Genomic DNA, 25,585 nt, shown 5'->3' with positions numbered 1-25,585 from the left:
ACTTTTTTCTGTTCATAAAGATGTTAATAGAGCTGACTTTCACATGGTCTCTGGACAGTTGCTCCTAGGACTTAAAATATTCCTTGTTCTTTATTTTTTTTAAAAGTACGGGCAGACTTTAGAAGCGTGGATTCCTTGTGACTAGTTCAAATCCAACCCATGGACAACAGGATTTGAATGTTACTTAGCAATCTTGATAACATGTGATTAGTTATCTCATTCCTTGTTGCAGTATTCACATCCCAATCCTTTCATAATTGACACTCTTCTGTTGGTCTTTTCTGAGAAGGAAAAGTACTTAATGTAAACCTCTTCCTCTGTCTGGCAGTGTCATAGAGGAGAGCTCTTCCAGGGTCTGCTTAAAGTATGTTGGCAGAGCAATTTGAAAGTCTGCACTATGATTGCTGCTTCTGATACATCGGTGTAATTTGCTGACTAACTCTCCAATGTTGTACCTTCTATCAGAATGGATTTCCTTTGTCAGTGCAATTAAATGAGTGTGAGTAATGCTTCGTGTAAAGTATAGTGAAACTAATTCAGTTGTATCTGAATGCTTTACACCTGGTGAATTACTGATCTGGCCTTAGTTGGGTGGTCCCTTGCCCTGTAAGATGGAAGTGATAAAAATGTTACGTTTGGGGGGGGGGGGGGAGGGGGCAATAGCAGCTGGGAGATTAATTTTATGCACATGTTCTCCAGTTCAGGAATCATTAAACCTCTTTTTTTATTTAATTTTTTTTTTTTAGATTTAAAAAGTGTATACAGTAGAAATCAAGCCTTTTGAACAGCCTGAATATATTCCTAAGGGTAATTAAAAGTGACTTTTCAGGTTCTACCCTTAAGCAATTTTCTGATTCTATGGACATGCTGTATGATACTGCTAATGGTGCATAACTCCTAGTTCTGGTTACTCTGCTTATTTTTCTGTGTCCCCAGAGTATCAGCCTTTGTGCTGATATCCTGGTCACTTGTATTGTGGTTAAAAAAAATTCCAAATAACTGTGATTTTTTTGCATGTGGCAATATGATGATGAAATTCATGCCAGTAATACTACAACTTTTTGTTGAACATAATGAAAAAAATATTTTAATTTCACGTGTTATTAGTTCAGAAGATGTAAGTTATACCTGAAAGTGATGCTAATTTTTAAGCTGTTGAGACACCAGGAATTCACAGAAGTAGGGTGACAGTTTACTTTGGGGTTTTTTTTCTTAGCTTGTCTAAGTTAGTGCAACTACTTTCCTGTCTGAGAGGTTTGACAGATGCTTTCATGTTGCAGTCTTTATTTTCAGTATGTTTTAGTAGATTTCTGAGTTCCAAAATGAAAATACATCTCTTGTAAATGGTTTGTTTTAGTTGAATGTGAGTTCATGTCTTCACTGTTAATTGCAAGTCAAAAATAGAAAGACTTTATGGAATAAGTTTGATGTCCACAAGAGCACTTTAGTATTCTCCTGCCCACACCAAGTAGCAAAAGAGCAATTTCACAAATGGAATCCCTTATCTTTCTAGACAAGAATGGAAAAAGTTCGTCTCATTTTTAAGAAGTGAAATTGTGTCTATTACTTCTAAAGACCTAGCTAATACCCTTTATATGTCTTTGTGCCATTGCATATACTTTTCTTCAGGGTTCTTTCTGCTCCTAAGAAAAAAAATAACCAAGGGTTATGACACTAAGCACTTCCTCCAAATTGTGCATATGGCACCATAGAACAGATACGAGCAGACCTGAGCACCATCATGCAGGAGGTGTACCTAGGTATCTGTGTGCCGTTCCCATGAACTCACTGTCTGACCATCTGTGACAAAGCTGGGATAAATCTGTGTTTTTCTGAAATTTCTAAGTAGCAAGTCAAGAGTGAGAATAGCCTTGTTGCAGCATTTCCAGGAAGCTAGAATAACTTTTTTGGCTCCACTTTTTTTTTTTTTGATGTTGCTCCCATGTCAAAAAACTTAATTTGAATTTTGAGAGATTTCTGTCAGCAGCTTCACTTTTGTCTTTCTCATCAAACAATTCCTTTCAGAATTTCAACATATCTGAAGCAAACAAACTCACTCTTGAAGCATCAGAAATTAAGCACAGTCTTCCTTTTTGAAGTGATGAATCATCACTCAAGGTGATTCCTTAATTTTAAGTAATATCCCATTTTGAAGATGGTGCATATTCCCTTATGACAAGACAAGGAGACCCTTAAGCTGTTGGAAAGAATACAGGGTATAGCATGTGATTTTAAGTAGCTGCTTTTTGGTGCATGTTTACTTTCTGATTCTAGGATAGTTTCAGTTAGATTGGTGTGCCTTCCATTTCCAAAAGGTTGCCGAAGTTGACGGGCATATCTGATAATTGCTTCTTAATTGTCCGACTGCTAATGGAAAGGTAAATTCAGCCTTTGTCAAACCTGAACTTTTTCCAGATATGAAAAAAAAAGTAACAGAACCTCATGCACTAAGAAGAGAAACAATCGCAATGTATAAGATTTATAATTATGTTGTTGGGTTTTATCAGTGTTTCTTAACATCAGGGAGAAGAGGGCTTACTCGCATAATAATAAATCTTGGGGTCCCAGCCTGTAGAAGAGTCGTTGTGGTGGTAATGGCAGCATGGTGCAACATCGTTCAGGGTTCCCTTCAGAAGGAAGTAGTCAGAGGATAGACAGCCCTCCTATAAGCTGTTTGTGTTACTACCACACACAGCCCTTCCACTCCACTTTCTAAAAGCTTTGTTATATTACTCAAGCTTTTATTATAACACCATTTTTTATTAAAAACAAAAATACCTTCCCAAAACACCAAACTTTTCTCTAATGCACATACAGATTCCAAATTACTTCTGAAATCCTGTATGTGCTTTAAATGCTGTACTACTTAAGTGCCGGATGATTTTTAGAGCTACAAGCCAAGCTCCTAGTTAGCTGTACAACATCTTCCTCTGATGCTTCGTCAAACAGGCTTCTGAAATTTGCTTTGGCTGTTGAGAAATATTAAGATTTGTGGTTTGTGTTACAACTGGAAACCTTCATTTAAAATGCAAGCATGGCTTCAACCTTGCTGATTTATAGACTTATTGTTTAGATGTGTAGCAAATGATAGCCATTGTGCCAATAGCTCCATTTACTAGTTACATGTAAATACTTCTGCCACTAAAATTTTGCTTATCGCAACAGTTGTTATGCTTAAATTGGGGATTCCTGGGAGGTTCTTGGGGTACTATAAAGAAGTGCTAGTATGGATAATTGCTCTAAAGATGGTATGTGTAAGGGCAGTGGGATGTACATTGAACCAGGCCTTGTGGTCCACCTGCCACAAAAATATTACAGGATTTGCTATTGTTTCTCCTTTTTGAGTATGTGCCTAGGAAAAGATGTTAGAGAGAATAGCCTCTAGTTGTCTTCCAGTTTCCATTGTGAAAGGATCCTGAAAATAAGAAAAATTCCATAACTTTGATCATTAATATAACTTGATATGCCTAATTCTACTTGTTGAAGTGTTGTAGATCTTCTTTTGGATTTATTGATTTTTTCTTTTTTTTTTTTTGTTTTGTTTGATGTAATCAGTTGCGTAGTGTGTGGCTTCATTATGATTATGGTTATCTGGTAACTGGGGGATATTCCTAATGCTTCATCAGGGTACTGTGTAGTCACTTATATTCTTTGAACACGGAGTAAGCTGGGGTCAGAGAACTAACAGAAATCTAACACATCAAAAAGTGACCAGCTTTCTGATGGCTTTACTGCATGAGCTATTATCTTGCATGGACTTTCATGTGCAATAGTGCAGGACTACCCTCTTTCTCAGCAGCTGGCAACTTATTCTGCTCAGCTTAAGGTAAAACTCTGCAGTATTCGAGAAAGTCTGAATTTCACTCTTGTCAGCTGTAGCTTGGTGTTGATTGTGCATCTCAGAGCTTTTTAAGATTTGTTCTGATGAACAGAAATACACCTCTCTTCCTCTTAAGGTTTTTTAATTAAATCTTATTTAAAAAAAAAAACAAACCCACAAACAAGCCACCAAAAAAAACAGCTTCTGGTGTGGTTTGTGCTGCTGCCTATGAAGTTTTTATGTCTTCCTTACCTTCTAGATTGTGGACTACCATCCTATTCCAGGAATGAATGGTACTTGGTGTTATTGACTGTTTGGTAGAGATGTCTTAATTGAAGCCAAAGCAAAACAGTTCTGTGCTACTTTTTTATCATGAATTTCAAGTTTCTGTTTGCCTGGACATGGTTCCCATGGAACCAACATTATTATTAAATCTCTTTTCAGATAGTCTCTTGAGCAACAATTAATGAATGTCATTCATGTGTTTCTACTCTTCCCTTTCCTTTTTTTTGTTGTTGCCTAATACAGTTCTTGATTTGTTGCAAACTTTCAAAGTTATGTGATTTGGCGAAGCACTGTGTTGGGTACAGATGTAATTATATTTTTTCCTTGGGGCATTTAGCTGATTACAAAGAGTACAATAATCCATGCCTGAGCTAGAAGGTTGTTCCACTGTAAGCAGTATGGTAGGATTTAGTCTGAAACCAGCTGAAGAGCTCCATTTTCCCAGGAAACTCACTTGAGTGTTCTCCAGAAGCATTCAAAGTGTTTTGTACCAGATCACTAAAATGATAAGACTTTGTTCAGCTTGGCTAGGTGAAAGGATCGATTCTAAATATATCGTGGCTCTGGAGGCCTTTCCTATCCCCTCCCCCATTATCCATTAGCTCTTTAGAGTTACTGTACTGCACGGCTTAAAGTGCAAGAACTGCTGTGCTGTCACATCCATCACCTCCTCTAGGTTGATAGAAGAGGACAGTTGGCCAGCTTTATGGATTTGCTGAACCCTCATGCGTACCCAATAATTAAAAAGCTTTTGCTTCCAAGGTATATATTTTCTTAAAAATGTGTTGTTGCTGGATGGCTAGTAATAAAAGAGAGAAAATATTTGCTTATTACTAGAGGCAATATTTGTATTCTTTGTTTTTTCTTCAAAGATGTGAAATTTTGAGTGAGTCTTAAATTTTGTGCTCTACAGGATCTTATGCAACACTTAGTCTTCTGCACCACAAACAAATATTAGAATAAAGATGCAGTCCTACTGAAATGAATGGCAGAGTACCCAACAGAAGGTAGGTAAAGGCTGCATGCGGAAAGCCCGGACCTCAGTCCATGTGCAGATCTGTTAATCACTTTAAGTACTTTGAATGCAGGATCAAGAGCAGATTGCTCATTATCTGGATACTTGTGAAGCAAAGCTGTGCAGGCTGACTATGAAAGGTAGAGCTAAAATTGCAAATTAGATTTTGGCAAACCACTATAATATGAGGTCTCGTTTTGGAGTGAGTTTTTGAAATCCTTTCCCAAAAGCTTAGTTCTGTCCTCAAGGCAGTATGCCAGTGTACTGCCAATAGGACTTAATAATTAAAAAAAGGAACACCTGGCAAGCTCAGTCCTTTGTCCCCTTTGCAATAACACTGCTTTTTTGACTTGTTAGGCAAACTGCAGACTTACTAACTAGTTTTTGGCTCTCTGAGACCATGACTCTCAGACAATGCAGCAGCATGAAGCAATATATTAAGGCTATCTTTTTATCTAATGTACAGTATTTCCCACCACCAGCATCTGAGCTGAAGTGTATCTTGGGAAGTTTTGCTTATTCGTGGGAGGGGAAAATGGGATTGGAACAATCATAGTAAGTTCAGTGAAGCCATCTTCTATGCAAGAGCATTTTTGTTTATCTATGGGTACTTACCTCCTTCAAATAAGGACTATTCAAAAACTATAGGACTATGGTTAATATTTGGTATTACTATAGTACCTTCTAAATAAGAACGCTGAAGGTTTCAGAATGCATTGCGTTTCTTCAGACTACAGTGGAAGAAGTTTTTGTTCATTTTTCAGATAAAAGCAAGTATAAAAAGTAGTAATTGGCCCATGCAAGAGGCGAAAGATGCTTATCTCATTTTTCTGAATTAGTCTCTATTTTAAAAAAATAAATCCACATGTGCATGAATTTCACAGCCTCCCAATAGTTGAAAGTGTTTGGACTGGAAATAGGTCTAGAAGGCAGTCAAAGGGATTTGGGCAAAGCAAAGATTATACCTAGATTGTGGGGGGATGAGTACAAAAAATACTATAAACTGAAATTGGCTGTCCCAATTGTGAAATTCCAGGGGGTGTGTGTCAAGGAAGAAATTAAAATGTAAGTGTAGTATTAATATTTTAGTGTTCATGGACCCTCTGGCTAGGAGTAGAAGTTCTCAGAAAGTGCCTTCAGAGTTGTCCTAGCTTGGATAACTTCATTCTGTGGTCTGAAAAACAAACCCTTAGAAAACACATGGGGTTGAGTGAGAAGATTCTTTGTTCAAGACAAGGGTTCCTGTAACAGATTGGCTCGGTTTTGGACATGTTCTATCATGGGTGGGTGAGAGAGTCTGGATCCTGTGATATTAATCACACTTTTTTCCTCTCTGGCACACCTTCAGCTTCAGTAAGCCTTTAGCTGACTTCTGAAACTTGTGTAAAGCAATTTTTTGATAAATTTGGAATTGTTTTGAAATGGAAATATTCTGTTTCCTTCAACTCTTGCACTTGAGACTTTTGCTGTATTGCTGGCAGGGAGGAGTTTAATGGTAGTACCTCCTCATACAGGTCTGGATTGCTCTTAAATCCTCCCATAGAAAAGACTTGCAGCTTTTAGAATTGAAACCCTGTTCATGTTTTGCCTTTAAGGGTCTTGGAGTGAAAAAGCCTCGGTTTCCATAAAGGTTTTACTCTTTTCTTTCTGTAAAGCTCTTGCACTTGGGGTTTGGTGGGCTCGGTATCTGATAAATCTCCTTACAGTACTTGAATTATCTAAATGGAGGAAGTGGATGGGCTGACACTCATCCATTATCTGACAAAGCTTTTGCCATTTTGCATTTTGGTAAATGAAGCCACAGCAAGCTGTTCTGTTTGCAGGATGGAGGAAGAAATAAAATATGTCCAATACTCCCACCCACAATGAGTACTCAGCTGCAGCAACGGTCTTTGACACTTCAGCTATGACAGGGTAAGCATTAGTTCCCTTCTTTGTAGCTGCCTGTTGACCTTGCTGCTGTTGAAAACAGTGATCATTCAGTAACAGATGAGCAAAGGCCTATGGGGAAAAAAATCTGGTACTAGGCTGTTGTATCTGTAGGTGGTTGAGTTGCTCTGGAGTGATTTTCAAAAACACCCAATTGCAGCAAAAATGCATGGTATTATTCCTGGAAAGAAAAGGTAAGTTAGAGTAGTGTCATTTGGTGTGAGTTTGAGTTCCTTTGCCATTTTTCAGCCTTTGAGGTCTTAAGTAGCAGTCTTCTCATTTCTCTTCGTTCTAACAAAATAAAAATAGATATGGTGAAGCATTGGGACTACAGGAGAAATTTAGTTGAGAGTCCAGATAAGAATATGTGGGAGTCTGGGGAAGAAACTTCAGTAAGTCTGTGCAGGTAGTTGGATGGCTAGTTTATGATTTAAATATTAGAATTAAATGTTTCTACATCAAGTAAAATAACAAAGATGGCATATTTATCCTATTTATAGTCTTTCCTCTTGTCACTCTCACCCACCCATTGCTGTTGCTGCCACATAGCCTTAAGACTGTGTAAACACTTTGATGTGGCTCTAAGGAGACTGAGTACCGCACAAAATAATGAGTAGGGGCTCTTGGGAATGGGTGTGAATGGGATGTGCTTGCAGACTACATCCTTTTGCTGGAGTTTTTCCTCATGTCTTGATATGACTGCTTTCCTCATTCCTGGAATCTTGGATGGCAAAGCATTTGACCCACAGCAGTGCTAACATTGGTGAAGACTGAGACAGAACTACTGGAGTGCACTGACACTTATAGGTATTCAGATATTTCCACTACCTTGGGCTTTTTCAGGCCTTTTCAAGTCTACGTCATCAAGTTCCTGTGTCTGTTTGGTCTTTTGCAGTCAGGGCCTCACCTGGGACCTCCACCACCCCCTCTGTCTCTGGGAGCTCCCTTTAAGCTGACACTAACATGAAATGCCTACATAATCAGATTTTCTTATGTTTCTGGCAAACAAGCTTCTGATACTTTCTGCAGATTGTTCTCCCAACCTGTTTCAAAACACCACTATCCACTCTAGCAGGCTAGAAACACTGTCAGTGGTAGAAGTCTCTGAAGAATTGATAGAGCTTCAAAATACAACAAATACAATACATGAGTTAATGTTGCTTTATCACTAGGTGGTAGCCCTGTTGTTTCATGGTTTGCCTAGAACTGTAGTATTTAAATAAAAGAATGGCAGGTGTTCTGGCACTAAAATACTGACTATATTGTCTCAGTTGGGGAAAAGTTATATGGAAGTTAAATGTGAAGGCAGCAATCACCCATCAAGTCAGATATCTATCCCAGTGTACCACACACAACAAATCCAGCTTTTTTTCCCCTGCAGTAGGGATCCTTGTCTTCTAGCCTGCTCCCTTATGTGTTTCTTCCTGTATGCTTTCCGTTCTCATTGCACTCAGTCCCTCTCTTAATTCTTTTTTATTCCTCCTTTCACTTAATGATTGTAACCATTTCCATCAGGCTTGATGTTCATTAGCTAATAGATTTCTGTTCTTGTGTGCCAGGCTTACTGAGTAACATCATGCATAGGTAAATGACTTGGATTGAATGGTAAGCTGGACCATACAAGAGACTGTCTTGAAAGAAATTGCAAAAGAAATCCATGTTTCTTAATACACACACACACACTCTGGTCTGGGAAAGAGAGCATGAAGTTGCTGATACAGCTGTTGTCATGAAATACGGGGGTTGATGGGCAGTTTGGTGGTTAACTATTGTGGTGGTACTGCAAGTTGATCTTGCTTTCCTTGGTATTCCGTCATTATCAATTTTTGCCTTTTAAGTCAGGAAGTTCTTTATTTTCTTGGTGTGCTGTGTGCTAAATAAATTGGGAATACAATAGCAGAGTAGTTGGGGAAGCTGAAGCCAGTACAGCCAGAAAATTTTGGTATGCCTGGCTGTTCATGCTATTTTGTGCAGTAGACAGCAGCCCTGTTCCTCTATCTTCATATATAAAAATGGGCTATTTTTGCTGTGGGTGATCATGTTGTAGTAGTTCCTCCCTGAATGTTGTTCAGCTTCTGAAGTGATGAATCAGCTTTTAGCACAAGCAAAGCAAAGGAGTATTCTGTTCAGCACTACACTATGCAGATAAACCTAATCCATTGTCTAGGCTGAGAAACCAGAAAAAGGCAATTATATGACCGTATTTTGCTGTGTTGTCACTTCATTTTGACAGTGAAATGAAATGAGGAGGCACTTCCTACCAGTTCTTTGATGTTACTAGCAACTGGATCAGCATGGGTTAAAATGTTTTTTTCTCCCTGCTTGCTCTTTCCCACTACTTTGGCTCACTGGAGACTAAGAATGCTGTCCTAACTGTCCAAAAGTGTAGCTGAAAACTAAAAAAACCTTCCCAAAACAAACAAGCAAAAAATCTGACAGTGTTACTGCCTTCCAGGGGAAGTTTGTGTTTGTGAGAGGAGGTTACAACACGTTTTCTGGCTCTGCTGGTGTAATATGAGCAGAACAGAGGATTAAAACAGCAGCTGTTAATTTTGTTGCCAAAAAAATTTTTCTTAATTTCCCTTGTGAAAACTTTCCTTCTGTGAAAGTAATCTACCTCTTTAAACTATCTTTTCACATATACTGGAGGTAGTATGGTGCTGAATGAAAAATAGGATGTATATTACTGAGATTTTATAAAGTGTCCAACTTAAAACTGAAATAAAGCTTTATCATGTTTGTTTTAGTGATCGGATTGAAAGATTAAGTGCAGATGGTTTATCTGTTTATGTAGGGTAGAGGAGTGTGTTTGGAAGAAGAGTAAATGGGTTTGAGAAGAAGACAAATAAAGGAAAGGGATAGAAATGTGTATATTCTGGCAGAAGGAAAGAGGTCCAGACAAATTAGTGCTTCTAGTGTGATTGGAAAGAGGAAAAAACATGTTGTAATAGAAATAAGATGGGTTAAGCAGAATGAAAAATATATCAACAATGCCGTTATTTGCATTGGAACACTATAATGAAGTTGAGACTATTCCCAGCACAAAGTTTGCTCAGCAGTTTTAAACTTCTTCCTGCAATGGCTAAGAAGCAGGAGTGATACTGACATATTAGATGTGGTTTACCCAGCCCTCTTAGGGCTTATTAAAATGCAGGTACAAGTAGGTCAAAGGAATATACAGCTTTATACCCCTATCTTTACCTTATCATGGTGTATTTGTATATCTAATCTCATGTCTTTCTGGTAGGTGCATGAGTAATGAAAATACAGCTGTTTAATATCTGGAAACAAGGTCCTCCTTGCAGTAAGGCTTTGTGTGTTTGACAAAGATGTTCACCATTGACTTTTCAATTGATTCAGTGATCATTAAGGTGAGTGGTGCAAGATGCAATGAATTATGACCTCCAGCTGCCTTTGCGGGCCAGGGGACAGTTTTATTTAAGGCTGATTTAACAGTAGTACCAGTCTGACTTACATTAGCTGTCCTACTAATAGAACAATATCTTTCTGAAAACTTAATTTAAAAAAAGTTCAGAACACTGAGATAATCTTGCAAATGAGTAAATTGTTTTTCACGAGATGGCTCTCTAACATCTGGTGTGTGGGGGAACTTCTCTAATTGAAATGGTTTACTTATAGCAGACCACAGAGATTCATGTGGTTTGAGTTTGGGCACTTAGCACAGATGTATCTTTAGTCAAGAGAGGCTCCTGCAGAGTGTAATTCAGAGCATGTATGTTAGACTTAATGCTTGGAATCCCCTTCTGGAGAGGCTTTGACTTTTCTGATTATCCTTGGAGCCTAGAAAGACTGCCTTCTGAGATGCTGTGAGTTTGTTTCATCCAAGCCAGCTTTCATTGTAATGATCCATGAGGATGGAGGAGGGGGAAGGGGAAGAAATTCACCTTTTCAACATGTGAGGCTGTGGTTGGTATGCATCTATTTCATGCATGCAAGACAGAGTTTCATCTCTATAGAAGTGTTTATCACTTGCCTCCAGGGCAGCCCTTCTGTAGTTTTATCTTATAGTTTATGGTAGAGTTGAAACTTGGCTAGCATTTCACAGAATGACAGGGGTTGGAAGGGACCTCTGGAGATCATCTAGTCCAACCCCCCTGCCAGAGCAGGTTCACCTAGAGCAGATTGCACAGGAATGCATCCAGGCGAGTTTCGAGTATCTCCAGAGAAGGAGACTCCACAACCTCTCTGGGCACCTTGTTCCAGTGCTCTGCCACCCTGAAAGTAAAGAAGTTCCTCCTCATGTTTAGATGGAACTTCCTATGATAAGATTGTGCCCGTTACCTCTCGTCCTGTCACTGGGCACCACTGAAAAAAGACTGGCCCCATCCTCCTGGCACCCACCCCTTAAGTATTTATAAGCATTGGTAAGATCCCCCCTCAATCTTCTCTTCTCTAGACTAAAAAGACCCAAGTACCTCAGCCTTTCCTCATAAGAAAGATGTTCCAGTCCCCTAATCATCTTTGTAGCCTTTGCTGTACCCTCTCCAGCAGCTCTCTGTCCTTCTTGAACCGGGGAGCCCAGAACTGGACACAGTACTCTATACGCGGCCTCACCAGGGCAGAGTAGAGGGGGAGGATAACCTCTCTCGACCTGCTTGCCACACTCTCCTTGATGCACCCCAGGAGGGGGTGGAGCAGGAGGGAGAGCTGACTCAGTGTCAGATACCATTGTGTCAGTCATACATCAGTGGGTCTGTTTCTGTGAGGTCTATTTTCAGTACAGATCTTTGTTTAAACAACAAAAGCATCTGAGTTGGCCCTGGCTCTAGAAAAAAACCCCCTCATTCTTCTTGATGTCACTGATATACAGCTGTGACTCATGAAACTCAGAATCATCCCCTTTGGGATCTGTTATCACCGGGATCTGTGTACTTCTAAAGACTTGATTACTTTCAATAAAACTGACATTGGATTCTGTCAAAAGCCTGTGAGCTATTAATATGCATACAGAATGATACTTAAACTAGCTTCATCTGACCTCAAGAAGTTGATTTCCATTGCTTCCAACTCCGCTAGAAAAGCTGCTAGCTCAAATCACAAACAAGAATAAGAGGATCTTGGGTACCTCATCAGTTCTTTCCTCCCCCCTTACTAACTAAGAAACCATCTTTAAATGGTACCAGCATTGGCTGAGTTAACTCCCCATGATTCTTTGTACAGATTGAGACTGGAATGAGAAACTCCAATTGTATCAGGAAAGTCTCTAATGACATTTCTGTTTCAGCATCTGGTATTGCCTACTAACTGAAGAGTATTAGACCTGGTGAAAGATCTGGTTAATGGCCAACATTCAATGATCTGCAGAATGTACTGATGCTCTTTGTAAAGTTTATCAGTCTGCTTTGGCTCTGGCCTCTGAACTATTGCTTCAATAGTCAAAACAACTAAATCAAACCATATCTTAAGCAACTGGACTTGTTCTTGTGGAAATTATACTCTTCCATATTACTGTGATTCTGAAGGGGTAAATGCCAGGACTAGTTGACTAAGGATGATTCTCTGAAAATATGGATCTTGATTGCTGAGTTCACTCAAGGCAACAAAGACAAATTGAAGAACACAATTAAGAAAAGCTGTTTAGTAGCTGGGGTGGTCTTACAGGCCTGGGTGCTGCAGTTAGTACTGTGAGCATGATGGTAATTGTCCATGAAGTATTGAAGTCCCAAGTATAGGGTATTCTAAATCTTCAGAGAGTAGGCTACCAACTGCCACCTGTAGCTCTGAACTACACAGAGACAACTGAAAATGCTGTAAAGTTAGTGATGAAAGCAAGCCATGCAGTGCTGCCTTTCCTCTTTGTTTCTGCAGCTTGTTTTGTCCTGAGCAGTTGTTCGTTTACTTGCTGTGATGTCAGACAGTATGACTAAGGACTGCACTAGACTGAGTCTTGTCAAATGATCTTTGAATTCTGCCTTATATTATTCTGCTAGTTAGTTTGTCTCGTTATCAGACCCGTAAGTGTTGGCTTACTGCCTTTGGTTACCTAAGGCGCCCCTTTGGTTATATGGTGCCTACACCTTTCTCTGTCCTTCAGGAAACTTTCTCACAAGAGTCTGATATGAAAATATCCTTGATGCTTCTTGTAACGCACCAAAGATGTTCTCAAGAAATATAGAAGAACCTCAATAGATATTTTCATTTCAAAGAAAAAAAACCCTGGTCTTTATCATAACCTAGGCAAGAGGAGGCCCAGTGTTTAATTTCTACCTTTGTATCTCTCTAAGCTCAGACCTAACGTGTCTTGATTGACTCTTGTCTTTCAACACTTGCAGTCTGCCTAGTTCCCAAGAAATTAAATAGTGGGGTTGAATCATTACCAGTAATGATTCTTGAGAGTCCTTGTGGTAATCAAGTTCTTAATAAAGTCTTCGTAGTTGAAATTACACATCTAAATCATATCTACCTGTATCTGGATGACTGCCTGATGCAGGGAAGGTCTTGCTAGGAGGTACCAAAGCCTATTGGGATCAGATTTCTTTCCTATTGCCTCAGCTGTGACACCTTGAGATACGGGAGAGCTGTCTGGCTGGACAGAATTCATCTGAGCTGTAATTAATTTCTTACTGTCAAATGCTGATTTTTTTCCAGAGGACAAGTTCCAAGCCTTTCAGGAATATATGAAAATATATGTGAGCACTTCTGGATTATTACTCCTGTAAGCACACATGTTCATGATACCCTTCACCTAAAGTTGCTAACAATTTTTAATGCTGGTTTTAGCCACCATGCTTTGCTTCGCACTTGCAGTATGCAAAACCCATGGTATTGGTGATTTGCTATATTATGTTGTTCAGCTGTAGCAGTTGGATCCTCAAGGCTGTCTGAATGTGCTTGTAATACCTAGTTTGCTTCACTGGTCCCTTTAGCACATTGCTAGTTGGCTCCTACCCATGCTACTTAAGATCAGCTTTTAGCCTGTGTTACAGAGGAAAAAGATGGGTTTGAGTTGTTAGGAGCAGTAGTACACGGCATACCTTCATCTACAACTTGGCTGGCTCTATGCATGCACATAGGAAGAGATTTCTTGCATGGGCCCTGCTGGAACGGGGAAACGGTGATCCACCGCTAACAAGCTGACACACATTCTGCATGTTCCTGCTGATTCGGCTGTCATTCTTCCACGGTTGCCTGAAAACTAGGCCCAGTATTTTTGCTGCCAAACAATTTCTCTTTTTAAGGCTGGGAATGTGGAAGATTTTCAATTCAATTTTCTACCTTTTTTTTAAACCTCTTTACCTCATGCAGATCTTTTAAATCAACAGACCAGAATGAGAAGATTTACTGCCTTGGTAGATTAGCTGTGTTTTTTGTGTAGGTGCTCTATATTTGTGTCTAAATTTTTTTTTTGTTAGGCTGATGATCTGGCCACTGTTAGCTCTGTCCTGAGTGATCAAATCTGTTCAAAGGTGGAAAGGTATGTTAAGTCTACAAGTGTGGGAAGTATGTTGCTTATTTGTGTTTCATATTGTGGTAGACTAATACGAGTGCAGAAAAAATAGTATTAAACAAGAGGCAATAACTGGTTGTAGATAAAGTTCACAAGCAAATGAGACCATGTTGATTAGCATGAGTAAAATGCATTTGCAGTGTCCTAGCAACCTGGCTTGTGTTCTCCATGAAAGAGATTTTTAAGGAGGAAACTGAAAGGAATTCATATTTCACCTATTTACAAGATTCTTCATTAAAATCTGAGCAAATGCACGAGGGAGAATCAATGTTTCTGCTTTGAAAATCTGACAGATGGGCTAGGGAGAATTCTAGCAGTTGCAAGCGAGCCTCTTGATACTGACCAAGATAAGGAGAACTGAAAGAGATGCTGGAGAGAGATAGGATGCTTAAAATGAATTTTTACAATTTTGGGTTGCAGTATTATTATCCCAAGCAGTTGTTACAAGGAAATAGGAGGGGAGCGAAGGATGTAACTAAGGAATCAAGGACTTGCAATAAATCCATCTCTTTCATTGTCCTTCTCTGTGGTCTTTTGTCATGGTAATTTATCTTACTTAGCCTACATCTGACAAAAGATCAAGTTCATGGATACAAAGGATCTGTGTAAGTACTAATTATTTTGTTAGAACTTAATACAAATCAAGGTAATTAGATTTCAATAACCACTTGCCCGGAAGGTACGTACAACCCAACTGTGATATCTGGCGCTCTGTCTTGCTATTGAGCTCATTCAGGCAGAGTATGATCTACCTTGTGAACAACAAATTCGCTTGTTGCTCATTGTGCTTATGGAGGGAAGCAAAACCACCCCAAACCCATGCGTTCTTGTTTCAAAGTTTTACTTTACCTTTACAACTTCACTGTATATCTATATATTACTGCATTTAAATTTTAAATTAGATTTTTATTATTCTACCAGCTCTTTAGGCAGAGTGGATGCATGCTAGAAGAAGAAACTTGGTACATATATTCTAGGAAGTTTTTCATTCTTGCAATTGATGAGCGACTTGTTAGCAATTTCCTTAGCGGTTCTTCATCTGCTAGAAAGAAGGAAAAAAGTTAGGCTTACTAGAAGAAGAGGCACAAAGGAAGCCACCGTCTGTACCGTTGGTTTTTGTGCTGGTTCTGTTCTACACTGAAGTGTGGTTCTAAAAATACATACACTTTTGCCCAAATGAAGACAATAGTAACTCTAGGCCTCAAACTCCTCCTTCCTCTGCAATTAGGAAAATGGAGCATTCAGTAATGTTAGAAAGGAATTTTGCAGAAGCAGCAAGAACCGAGAGCTTAACCATATGCCTAGTTCATTCACAACTTGAGTGGGCCCGCAAAAATCTTTAGTGTAGTATTTTGTGAATTCTGAAGCCTTGTAGAAAGGGTAGCTGATTTTTTTTTTTTAAATTTTCAGAGGACAGACAGTTCGTTTAACTTCAATAAAAGTAAATCCAGTATTTTAACATTTAGATGTATATTACTTTATTATGCAGAAGGGTTCAAATAACACTTTTGGCTTTTATTTCACGGGAAATCCCATTTTGATTATTGGAGGGAAGTATGAGAATGGATGTAAACCCCCCCCCCCAAAAAAAAAAAAGAAGCTGTGTTAGCTTGACACTGATACTTGAGTGTTTTCATGGACTGCTAAAAATGGTCCTGAAGATTACTTTTATATGTACTGTAGTTCTTTGCAGTGCTTTTGCCTTTTATAGGTTTAGTTATGATCCATGATTGTTTGGTTGTGGGTTTTTTTCTTTGCAATTCACACACACGTACATAAAAGGCGAAAAACCCCCTCTTGTTTTCTAAGAACCTGTGTCTGTAATGACATTAAAAGCAGAGTAGCTGCATAATGATGGTGTATTAGTGGCTTGATGCCTTTTACCGTGAGGTCACTGGACTAATGGTAATACAAGTATTTTTTCTTTGTGGCGCTTTACAAAGTGGCTGAAAAATCATTTCACAGGCGTGTGGCTATGTTAGTTGTGGAAATTTAGTGGCCTATTACATTCTGTTGCTTGATGTTACATTGCTGGCGCAACTTGTGTGGTCGCTTTACATTAAGATAAAGAAAGAGGATAGTGAGGTGCTGCTAAAGCAGAGTGGATACTTTTGGCTTCTGGTTTATACTAATTTTACAGTGGTGTGACAGTACCGCTTTCTGGGAGGAGTATGTGCCTTATACCAAAGCATTCTTGAGTTCTGCCTCAAGGTTTTCTTAAAGTTCTTGGGTGTAGACTTCTTTTGCCACTGAAACATGGTAGAAACTTTGGCAGCTCAACTGAAAAAAAAGTTTCATAAAGACGGGGGAGGGAATCTAAACATGGTGGTGTGTATGAAGTCTTGAATTGGGCATGTTATTACTGATCATCAATCTTGTTTTTTAATTGTGATGTTAAAAAACCCAAACAACTGTGTATGTAGAGCTTCCACTCCTAACACATATACGTGAAGGGTATATCCAGCCTGTGTATGTATCTGGATTTAAAAAAAAGTCCTTTAAGCAGTTCAAGAAAAAGATGCTATTACTGGCTTGCTTAGAGAGGATTAATTAGGAAATGTCTTCCCTTATCTGGATTTCTAGAAGTTACAGTGGTTCACTTCCTCTTAGCAGAGAATTACTATACAGAATGACACTAGGCACTGTATTAAATAATAATGTTATTATCTATTTTTCTCTGGGGCTTGGTATTTTGGTTAAATTTGAAGTTATTTGCTGGACAGCTGTCCGCTTGTCAGATGAAGGGGTCAGCTTGAAATAACTTGTAACAGGGTGTGTTATGTTTCAATAACTAAAAGTCAGGGAGAATCTTGAAATTTGGGAGATCTCCAGGAGGATCTTTTTTGTATAAATTCTAGCTTTACTCTGCATACCTTTTATTCCCCCTCTCCCTTTTCTCCAGTACTGATACTCGAAAAGGTGGAAAATGGAGATCTGAGCAACAAGATATTGAAGATCACGGATTTCGGCTTGGCCAGGGAATGGCATAAAACTACCAAAATGAGCGCAGCTGGGACATATGCCTGGATGGCTCCTGAGGTCATCCGCTCCTCCATGTTCTCCAAAGGCAGCGATGTGTGGAGGTATTGGTTTGGCATTAAGTGATTGGGTACTAAAGAGTAACTAGACCTGCCAGGAAACCTCTTTTATGTTTAAGAATGAGTAATGGTGAACCAAATATTAAAATTTTGGTCTTAAGAAAACTTTATCCGCCAGCTTTCCATCTATCAGACTCTCAGACTACTTTGTATTATTTGTAAACTTTGGTTTTTTTACTGTAGAAAGTGGTGCACCAGCTCCTGCATGCTTCTCAATTTTTGTTGTTCTATAAATTTACGTTCAGATTATCCTAGGATTCATAATCCCAATTCCCTCTGCTTTATCTAAACCAAACCTTTTGTGCTTATTTGGCTATTGGCTGACATAATCAAAGGCCATAAAGCAATCTGTGAAGCCCTTGAAATTACTACTTTTTTACTGTTTTACCAACAGGAAGATCTTTTTATGTTTTGGTAGTAATCTATCACTTATATGTACACAAACACTCTGTACCTAATCAAATTCCCCATGCAGTTTCAGCCTGAATACAATGTTTTTCACTTTCATAATAATCTTACGAATTATTTTCACCCTTCCAGTCTTTCACATAAAATAATAGATCTCTTCTCTAGGTCCATCTGAGTGTGTAATCCATAACTAGTAATTTGCATGTATATATTGTTTTTTCATTCATGCACTGGGCTTTTTGAGAATAGGAGCTACTTTGGCAGGGAGGAAGGTAAGAGTTGGCCCATAGACTTCCAGAAATTGAGTTTGAATATGACAATTAAGTGAATTGGTAAATCCAGAATTCAGTAAATAGCTCTAGGACAGTGACTTTTCTGGATGCTGTGTGACATAGAATTAGTACTGAATATCTGAAACAGATGAAGTAGACGGAATTTTGTTTTTCCTGTGGGGAGAGAGGTAGTGAAATGTCAGGGTGACTTTGTCTTTAGAGCAGTAAGATTCTGTTGCTGGCCAGTAATGCTCCCACACAAGGGTGTGCATGCTGTGTAATCTGTCAGGATAAAGAAATATCCCAGCTGGCAGAATTGTCTGGCTGTTATGGCAGAGATTTGGTGTGGGGATTTTCATTTTCCTTATCCAGTTTTGCTGACTAGATAAGGTATTGCCTTGTGATAAGTCTGTGAACTTATATTTTACACACTAATGGTGTGGATAAAATTCTGACTCTGTAATTAATGTGGTAGCCTCTGTAGTTAATCTGAGATGAATTGAGCAAGAACCAGGCTTTTAATCTGAGTGAAGTCTGGCAGAAATGAAAACCTCAAGGCTGTGCACCTTTTCTGTGCACATGATGACAGTACTGGTTTGTACACAGCTTGTCAGGCTCAAACCTCAATTTGCTCTTCTCTGAAACAGTGCCAGGGCCTTTAAGGGTAATCTGGGGGACAGGGAGAAGGGAAGGAGGAAAAAATTTTCCTGTGATTGTAACTTTGCTAATCCAGGCACACTGTGAACAGATCAGTAGATGTTCTGTACCAGTACGACCTCATTTTAAAAAAGGTAAGACTTAATAGGTCAGTTGGTGATTTTTTTTTTTTTGTGAAGGTAGCTCAAGTGCCTCTATACCTGTGCAAAAATATCAGTTTGGTCATTGACTTAAGGACTGTGAATCGCTTCAGGACTTCAGGATTGTAAATAAATGATTTGCTGGTTTTTCAGAATACTGTGCTTCTATTTTTAAGATTCCTTCGTCACTTCCTCTTTTTATAGTTACTGGTCTTCCCTTGCAAACAGGTTGAGTTCCTCTCAGTGCTCTTCCTTAAACAGAGGGTCATCACCATTAAGAAAGCTGTCATACTGTCTCTGAATAAGCCTTCTCTCTCTGGTGGCCAAAACCTTGAGTCATAGTTGAATAAGCTGAAAAGAACATGGTGTTTGAGGCACGTATGCAGAGGACAAATACTTGCCAGTGCGGTCACTACTAGTGTGTCAGTGATTGTAAGCACTGGATTTTACAAAAGCAGTCATGGACATGTGTAATAAATCCTGTCCCCACCCAAGGATGGGTGAAATTCTTAACAGGATGAGCTTCTTTTTTATCCTATTAGACTTGCCCCTCCTCTTGTCCACTTCAACCTCTTGGTTAATTACTGGAGTCGAGGGAGTTTTTTGCCTGACAACCTTCCAGTTAGCCTGTGCAGCATCAACAAAATTGGCTGTCTCTGTCTCTAACATTCACAAACCCTTTTATTTCCACACCTTTTCTTTAAAGCTTATTAGAATAATACTGCTGGCTCAGTTGTTGCCCAGCCCTTTAACAAGAATCTTGTTCTGCTTGTGTTCTCGCTGCACAAACAGGTGAAGAAGATGCTTGCCAAGACTGAAATTTCCTGAGTCAGTCTTACCTCATTATAAATAACTGCTTCATGCAATTCCTTTCAAAACATGTATCAAGCTCCATTTAAACCCAATCCATTTTTTTGGTCCCACTCTAAAAGAGGGTTGGCAAAGAACTTACAAGGCTGAGGAATGCTCCCACACACTGGTATCTATCACCAGGGTCTGGGCCACTGTAAAGCTTGTTGATAATGACAGTACTTAGCAACAAATTTTCACTAGCAAGATGTACTATGAATTCTGCTGTGCTGCACTTGCAAGCTTTAGATATACAGCAGAAACCTTGTGCTTATATTGCACAGAGGACAAAGAAGCTGTGGTTTTATTGAAATATGTCAGTTCCTGTGAATCTGTTTAAGTGTTTGAGAGGAGAGTTACATACTTGTTTTGGATTTACAGGGGTAAAGTTGAAGCACAGATACTGCGGCTTATCCAGTACTGTACAGCAAGCTAATGTTAGTAGGCATATAATTCAGATTTCCCTGTTATTTTAACTGCTTTAATGTATTTCTTGTTTGCCGCACGCTTCATTTTTGACTTGTGCTGCTTAAAAGACAATCATGTTGTCAGTATGGTTGGTATGTGGAATATAAGCTTCATCTGAGTTCCCTGTGTTCCTCAGTTTAGATACTTTTAAGATGTATCTACTCCGAGGTCAGTGAAATAATTAGGAATTTAATTTTCATTTAGGAATGGAATACCAGAACTACCTAAAACCATCTGATTAGCAGATCAGGATGTTTCAGGCATTCAGCGGTGGGTGTAGGAACTTCAGTCATTAGAATATTTCATTTGAATCAAGTGTTGGGAAGCACTTCCATCCACAGCTGACTGCTTGCAGGCTTCTGTAGTCTTCTGCGTGTAATGAAGCACTGGCAAGACTTCAGTACCTTGCAGATAAGTGTTGACTAGCAATATTAGTAGAAGCTCACGTGGGAGAAGTGTACACAACTGACTGTTGTGAAATAAGCAGGAAATGTCATCTCTGGAACTGCCAGTCCGATAACATGCAAAATGCTAACTGTTAATAGCCATTAAATGATAATGAAGTTTTTTTCTTAACAAAAGTAATATTCTAGTTTCTGTTGTTGCTGGGATCTCCTTGTTGGGCTGATAGTTCCTTTCTTATGTAAAGTGCTGAACCTAGGGAGATGGGTAAGAGGAAGCCATGGTACAAATGCCATTGAACAATAACAGTGAGAAGAAATTACTGTTTTTTCTTCTAAGTTCACAGACTTACAAGGGAGGTGGCCAAATCACATGGGAAATCCTGCAGACCTCCAGCCTCCCTCTCCTTGAAAATCCAGTATGTAGGTTTTAACCTGATGTTAAATGGCTTAAGGGATTACTGGATCACTGGGAGATGGTTAATTATTCGTACAAGTGTCAGTTGACTTGGATGCATGGTCTGTGTCACATGGTTCATTTCATGATTAAAGTCCAAAAATTACTACTGAGTGCTGGAAAAATAAATGAGCTTGATCAGTTTTTCTTCCTCCCTGTTGAGAATGAGGAGAGGCCCTTGATTCTTTCTTCCTCTACCTTTTTTGTACAAATCTCTTCTGTCTCTCGCTTTTTCCTTTGTAATTACCAATCCCCTGCTTGAAAGTTAATGCAAAACACTCTGTTCAGCACCTTTCTTGCTGTTTAATCAGTTGGGATGACTGTTGTTCAAATGACACAAAGCAGTGTTTCCCTAGTTCTGTGGAAGCAGTTATTCTCCGCAATGAACTATTGGTACGTGAGGAAGAAGTGGCATTTGGTTTTTGTCAGAAACAAAGTGATCTTTCCTGCAATATATACATCTAGTGTCACGTTAGAAGAAACACTATTCTGTCCATTCCTTTGTCTTTTACAAATTAACCTGCAGAAGAAATGCTTTGAGCACATCAATAGTGCTTCCCTAACCATTCCATTAAGAGTGGGAAAAGAGGGCAAGTCTGTTTCCCAGCACTAGTGGTAAAGTCATAACACAACTTCTTGGTAGTTTTTCCTACCTTTTGATATCAACACTCGCATCCAAACTGAAGAGTAACATGAACGATCGATCAGATTTAGACAGGCCAAATATATATTCAGTCCAGTATTCATTTTCTTTGAGTGTCTTATGAATCCTAGGAGGCCAAAAAGAAAATGGGAAATCCTTAAACTCCTGTTCATGTTTTTCAAATGAGGCTCTTGAGACAGTAAGAAATTGAGAACCTTGATGGCATTAAATAATCAATTATAATTATCATTATAATACCAAGAGTATGAGTTACATAGGCAAAATGCAAAAGATTGTATAGGTGAAAAAAATACGATATTTTGCTTAATAAAGTAAAGTAGCTGTGTTAGCAGCAAAGGTGGAATCTGTATTCTAAATAGGAATAGTATTAAGACTGTCCAACTGAGGTGGCAGCAGTTACAATGGATGTTAAAGACTTGGTGGGGTGGGGGGAAGATTGCAAGAGTGCAGGTTGTGATAATGAAAATTTTGATTACTCCCAAATGGATAGGGCAATTGTTGCTTTGAAACAAGAGTTTAATCTTTTAGCTTCACAAATTACTGTTTCGTGGAGCAGCTATTCAGGGAGCTCTTAGGAAGAGAAGTAGTTTTTCATTTGGTCTTCAGGTGTGCTTAGGAGGCCTTCAGAATTGTACAATATGACCATGGTCAAAATATATGTATACTTAGATTCAATATCTTTGCAAGAGCATTTAAGAGAAATTAGTCCATTCAGTAGTGTTTAATCTCACGGAGATTAACGACAACATTGAGGAATTTTGTGTAAAAACAACAAAAGGGGAATGTGCAACATGGATATCTTTTAAGGACACTATGTTAATGCTCAGAGTGAATGCATAGAAAAGACTTTAAATGAACGAAGAAGACGATGTAGAAGAGACTACTGGAAGACATCCTTCAAAAGGTTGAACCTGTATCCAAATGAAGAAAATTAGGCATGGCAAGTTGACCATAAAACACTCAAGATTAAAAGCGTTTTGAGGAGAGTCTTGTGAAAAGCTTAAAACCAAATAAATTGCTTTCAAATGCAGCACAGGTGGGAATCCTGCAGGAGAACATATGGCCCAGAGATGACCAAGATGTAAGAGTGCAAATAAGATAAGGCTATAGCAGAAAAAACTTAGTGACTGGTGTCTGCTAGAATGGAGCAAAGAGAGGCTTTTTAAGCTGAAAATTTCTCTTTAAGGGAGCCGAGCTGGAGGACATCTGATACTGAAGTACTGTCCACAGAGGTGTTAAAACTGACTGATAGAATGAACAGTAACAAATTGCTGGGATTTACAGTAGCACCCAAGATTTCTACAGCAACATGAGAGAGCCAGCTGAGTTAATAGCTGTGCTGTGTAATCTGTTGCTTAAAGCTGCCTTAATACCAGAGAAATAGAAGGCCGCAAACATGATGACAGGTCTTAAAAGAGCTTCCTGAGGATCAGCAAGTCTGATTTTCAGTTCTACTAAATGGTAGAAACAGCACTAAAGAGTGGGGAGCTGGTGAGCATGTGAGCATATGAGCATATCTGGGGAAGAGTCAGCGTTTGTAGAAGGAAATCATATCTTGTGAAAAAAAGAAAATTCTTGAAGGAGTTACTGAGTATGTGGACAATTGGTAAGATTGCTTATACCATATCTGGATTTGTAAAAACTTTCAACAAAATCTTTCGTCAAAAGCTTTTAAAGAAAGTAAATTGATGTGGGAAAAGAGGGCAAGTCTGTTTCCCATCACTTAGTCAATTCTTAATTACTAAATGAATAAATCAGTTTTCTTGGTGGGGAATTGTGTTCAACATAATCATAAGTGATTTGAAAAAGCAATAAATGGTTAGGTAACATTTGTTGATGATACCAAGTTTTTCAGGGTAAGAAAAATTAATCTACTGCAGAGAGCTGAGGAAAAGTTTTACTATACTGAATGACAAAATAGATGAAATGGTAATAAATACAAAGTAGTACCCATGTGAGAATTTCACATGTACAATGATGGGCTCTGAATTTTACTATTATGATTCAGTAAACAGATACTGGCGTTACTGTGGGTAACCCAGCTCATTTTGTAAGGAGTCAGAAAGGCAAGCAGCAAATTAAAATTTAATAGTAAAGAAATAAAGAATAAAACAGGAAATACTGTGCTTGTCTCCATATCTTTAAAACTTTATGTGATTTTGGTCATTCCAACATAAAAGGTTTAAATGGAATGAGATGGTACAGAAGATCTCAAGGTCAAGGGAAGATATGAAGTGACTTCTGTTCAGGAGAGTAACTAGATTAGGATTTAGCTAGATTAGGATTTTGGGGGCTGGAAAGAAGATGATTTAGGCAGGATGTAGTGGGAGCCTATGAAATCATGGATGGCATGGAAGGAGCTAATAGGGAACATATGTTCACACATAATGGATGGTAAATGGGCTCAGAAAAGAATAAGACAGATCAATGGAAGAAAAAACTGTCTGGTCACTAAGTATGAAGAAGCTGTCTCTGGCTCAGGTTTGCTAGAAGCAGATAGAATCTTCTGAGGATATGTTGTTTGTCATATACCTGGGGGGAGAACAGTCCTGGAACTATTTCCGTAACTTCATAGTTAATATTTCATAGAACATCTTAGGAACAACTTAATTCTGAAGAAGTATTTTTCACTTATTTTTAAAAATCACAACCCTCCTTCACATTTTTGAGAGTTTCACTGGGTTCTGGTTTGAAATTTGCTAAATTAGAAGATTTATGTTAATGTTTTTCAGATTGTTCCCAGAGAGAAAAACGATATTTGCCTAAAGGGTGAAAATGGCATCTTATTTTAATCTTATTAAAAAAGCAGGTAATATAAGGCACTTCACCAGCTTGGCAGCCATGATGAGCTTGTCCAGAAAACTGCAATTTCTTCAGTGTACCACACTCATCCTGATAGATTCAGGTACTTTGTTGTTGCTTAACAAAGAAAGTGTTAAAGTCAAACGCCTATTCTCTTTTCTGTTTTCTTCCTGGTAGTTACGGCGTGCTGCTTTGGGAATTGCTAACAGGAGAAGTACCCTTCCGAGGAATTGATGGTCTTGCAGTAGCATATGGTGTTGCCATGAATAAACTTGCCCTTCCAATCCCTTCCACGTGTCCAGAGCCTTTTGCCAAACTCATGGAAGGTAAGCCAGCTGTGGTGTGAGTATGGTTTGTGCTGTTTCTAGAGTGCTGTTGAGCATTGCCTCCTTGCGTGGGTTTTGATACCTAAGAGCACAGATTTCTCAAATGGTGCAAGTTATTATGGGAGCTAGGCTTGCTGGTAGTGTGCTGGGACAGTTACTCTATTGCAAGAGTAGTATGTGAAAGAAATTTCCCTGCCACTTTTTATCAGCTGGCTTTATAGGAAAATGGGGGCTATTGCTGCCATCATCTAGCTCGTTGTTTTCTAGTAGTGAAGACTCACCAACGCCAAAACTTCACATATTTTGTTCTAGTTTGAAGTCTTCAAATGGTTTTGAAATTCATAGCTTGAACATCTTGCTAGGCAGTGTCAGATTGATTTGGAATGAAACTTCATCCTACTGACATTTCAGGGAGAGGGTTTAAATGTGGCTTTGACATTTGAAAACAACCCAATTTTCAGCAGAATGATGTGATTTTCTGCTTTGTGTGTGGAAATAGTTCATGCCCAAGGTGGGCTACATATGG

General features: G+C 38.8%; 1 protein-coding gene across 1 annotated transcript in view; it reads left to right on the top strand.

Annotated features, from left to right (window-relative positions):
* Positions 1 to 25,585, top strand: part of MAP3K9 (mitogen-activated protein kinase kinase kinase 9) — a 53,149-nt gene that overhangs the window by 11,201 nt on the left and 16,363 nt on the right. Inside the window, exons 3-4 of the mRNA XM_059819577.1 lie at positions 17,420 to 17,600; positions 24,911 to 25,059. Coding sequence (XP_059675560.1) covers positions 17,420 to 17,600; positions 24,911 to 25,059 — 330 coding nt within the window. The remainder of the gene's footprint in view (positions 1 to 17,419; positions 17,601 to 24,910; positions 25,060 to 25,585) is intronic.

Source organism: Gavia stellata, chromosome 7 (genome assembly GCF_030936135.1).
Source record: "Gavia stellata isolate bGavSte3 chromosome 7, bGavSte3.hap2, whole genome shotgun sequence".
Lineage (NCBI taxonomy): Eukaryota > Metazoa > Chordata > Aves > Gaviiformes > Gaviidae > Gavia > Gavia stellata.
This window is presented reverse-complemented; position numbering and strand designations above follow the sequence as displayed.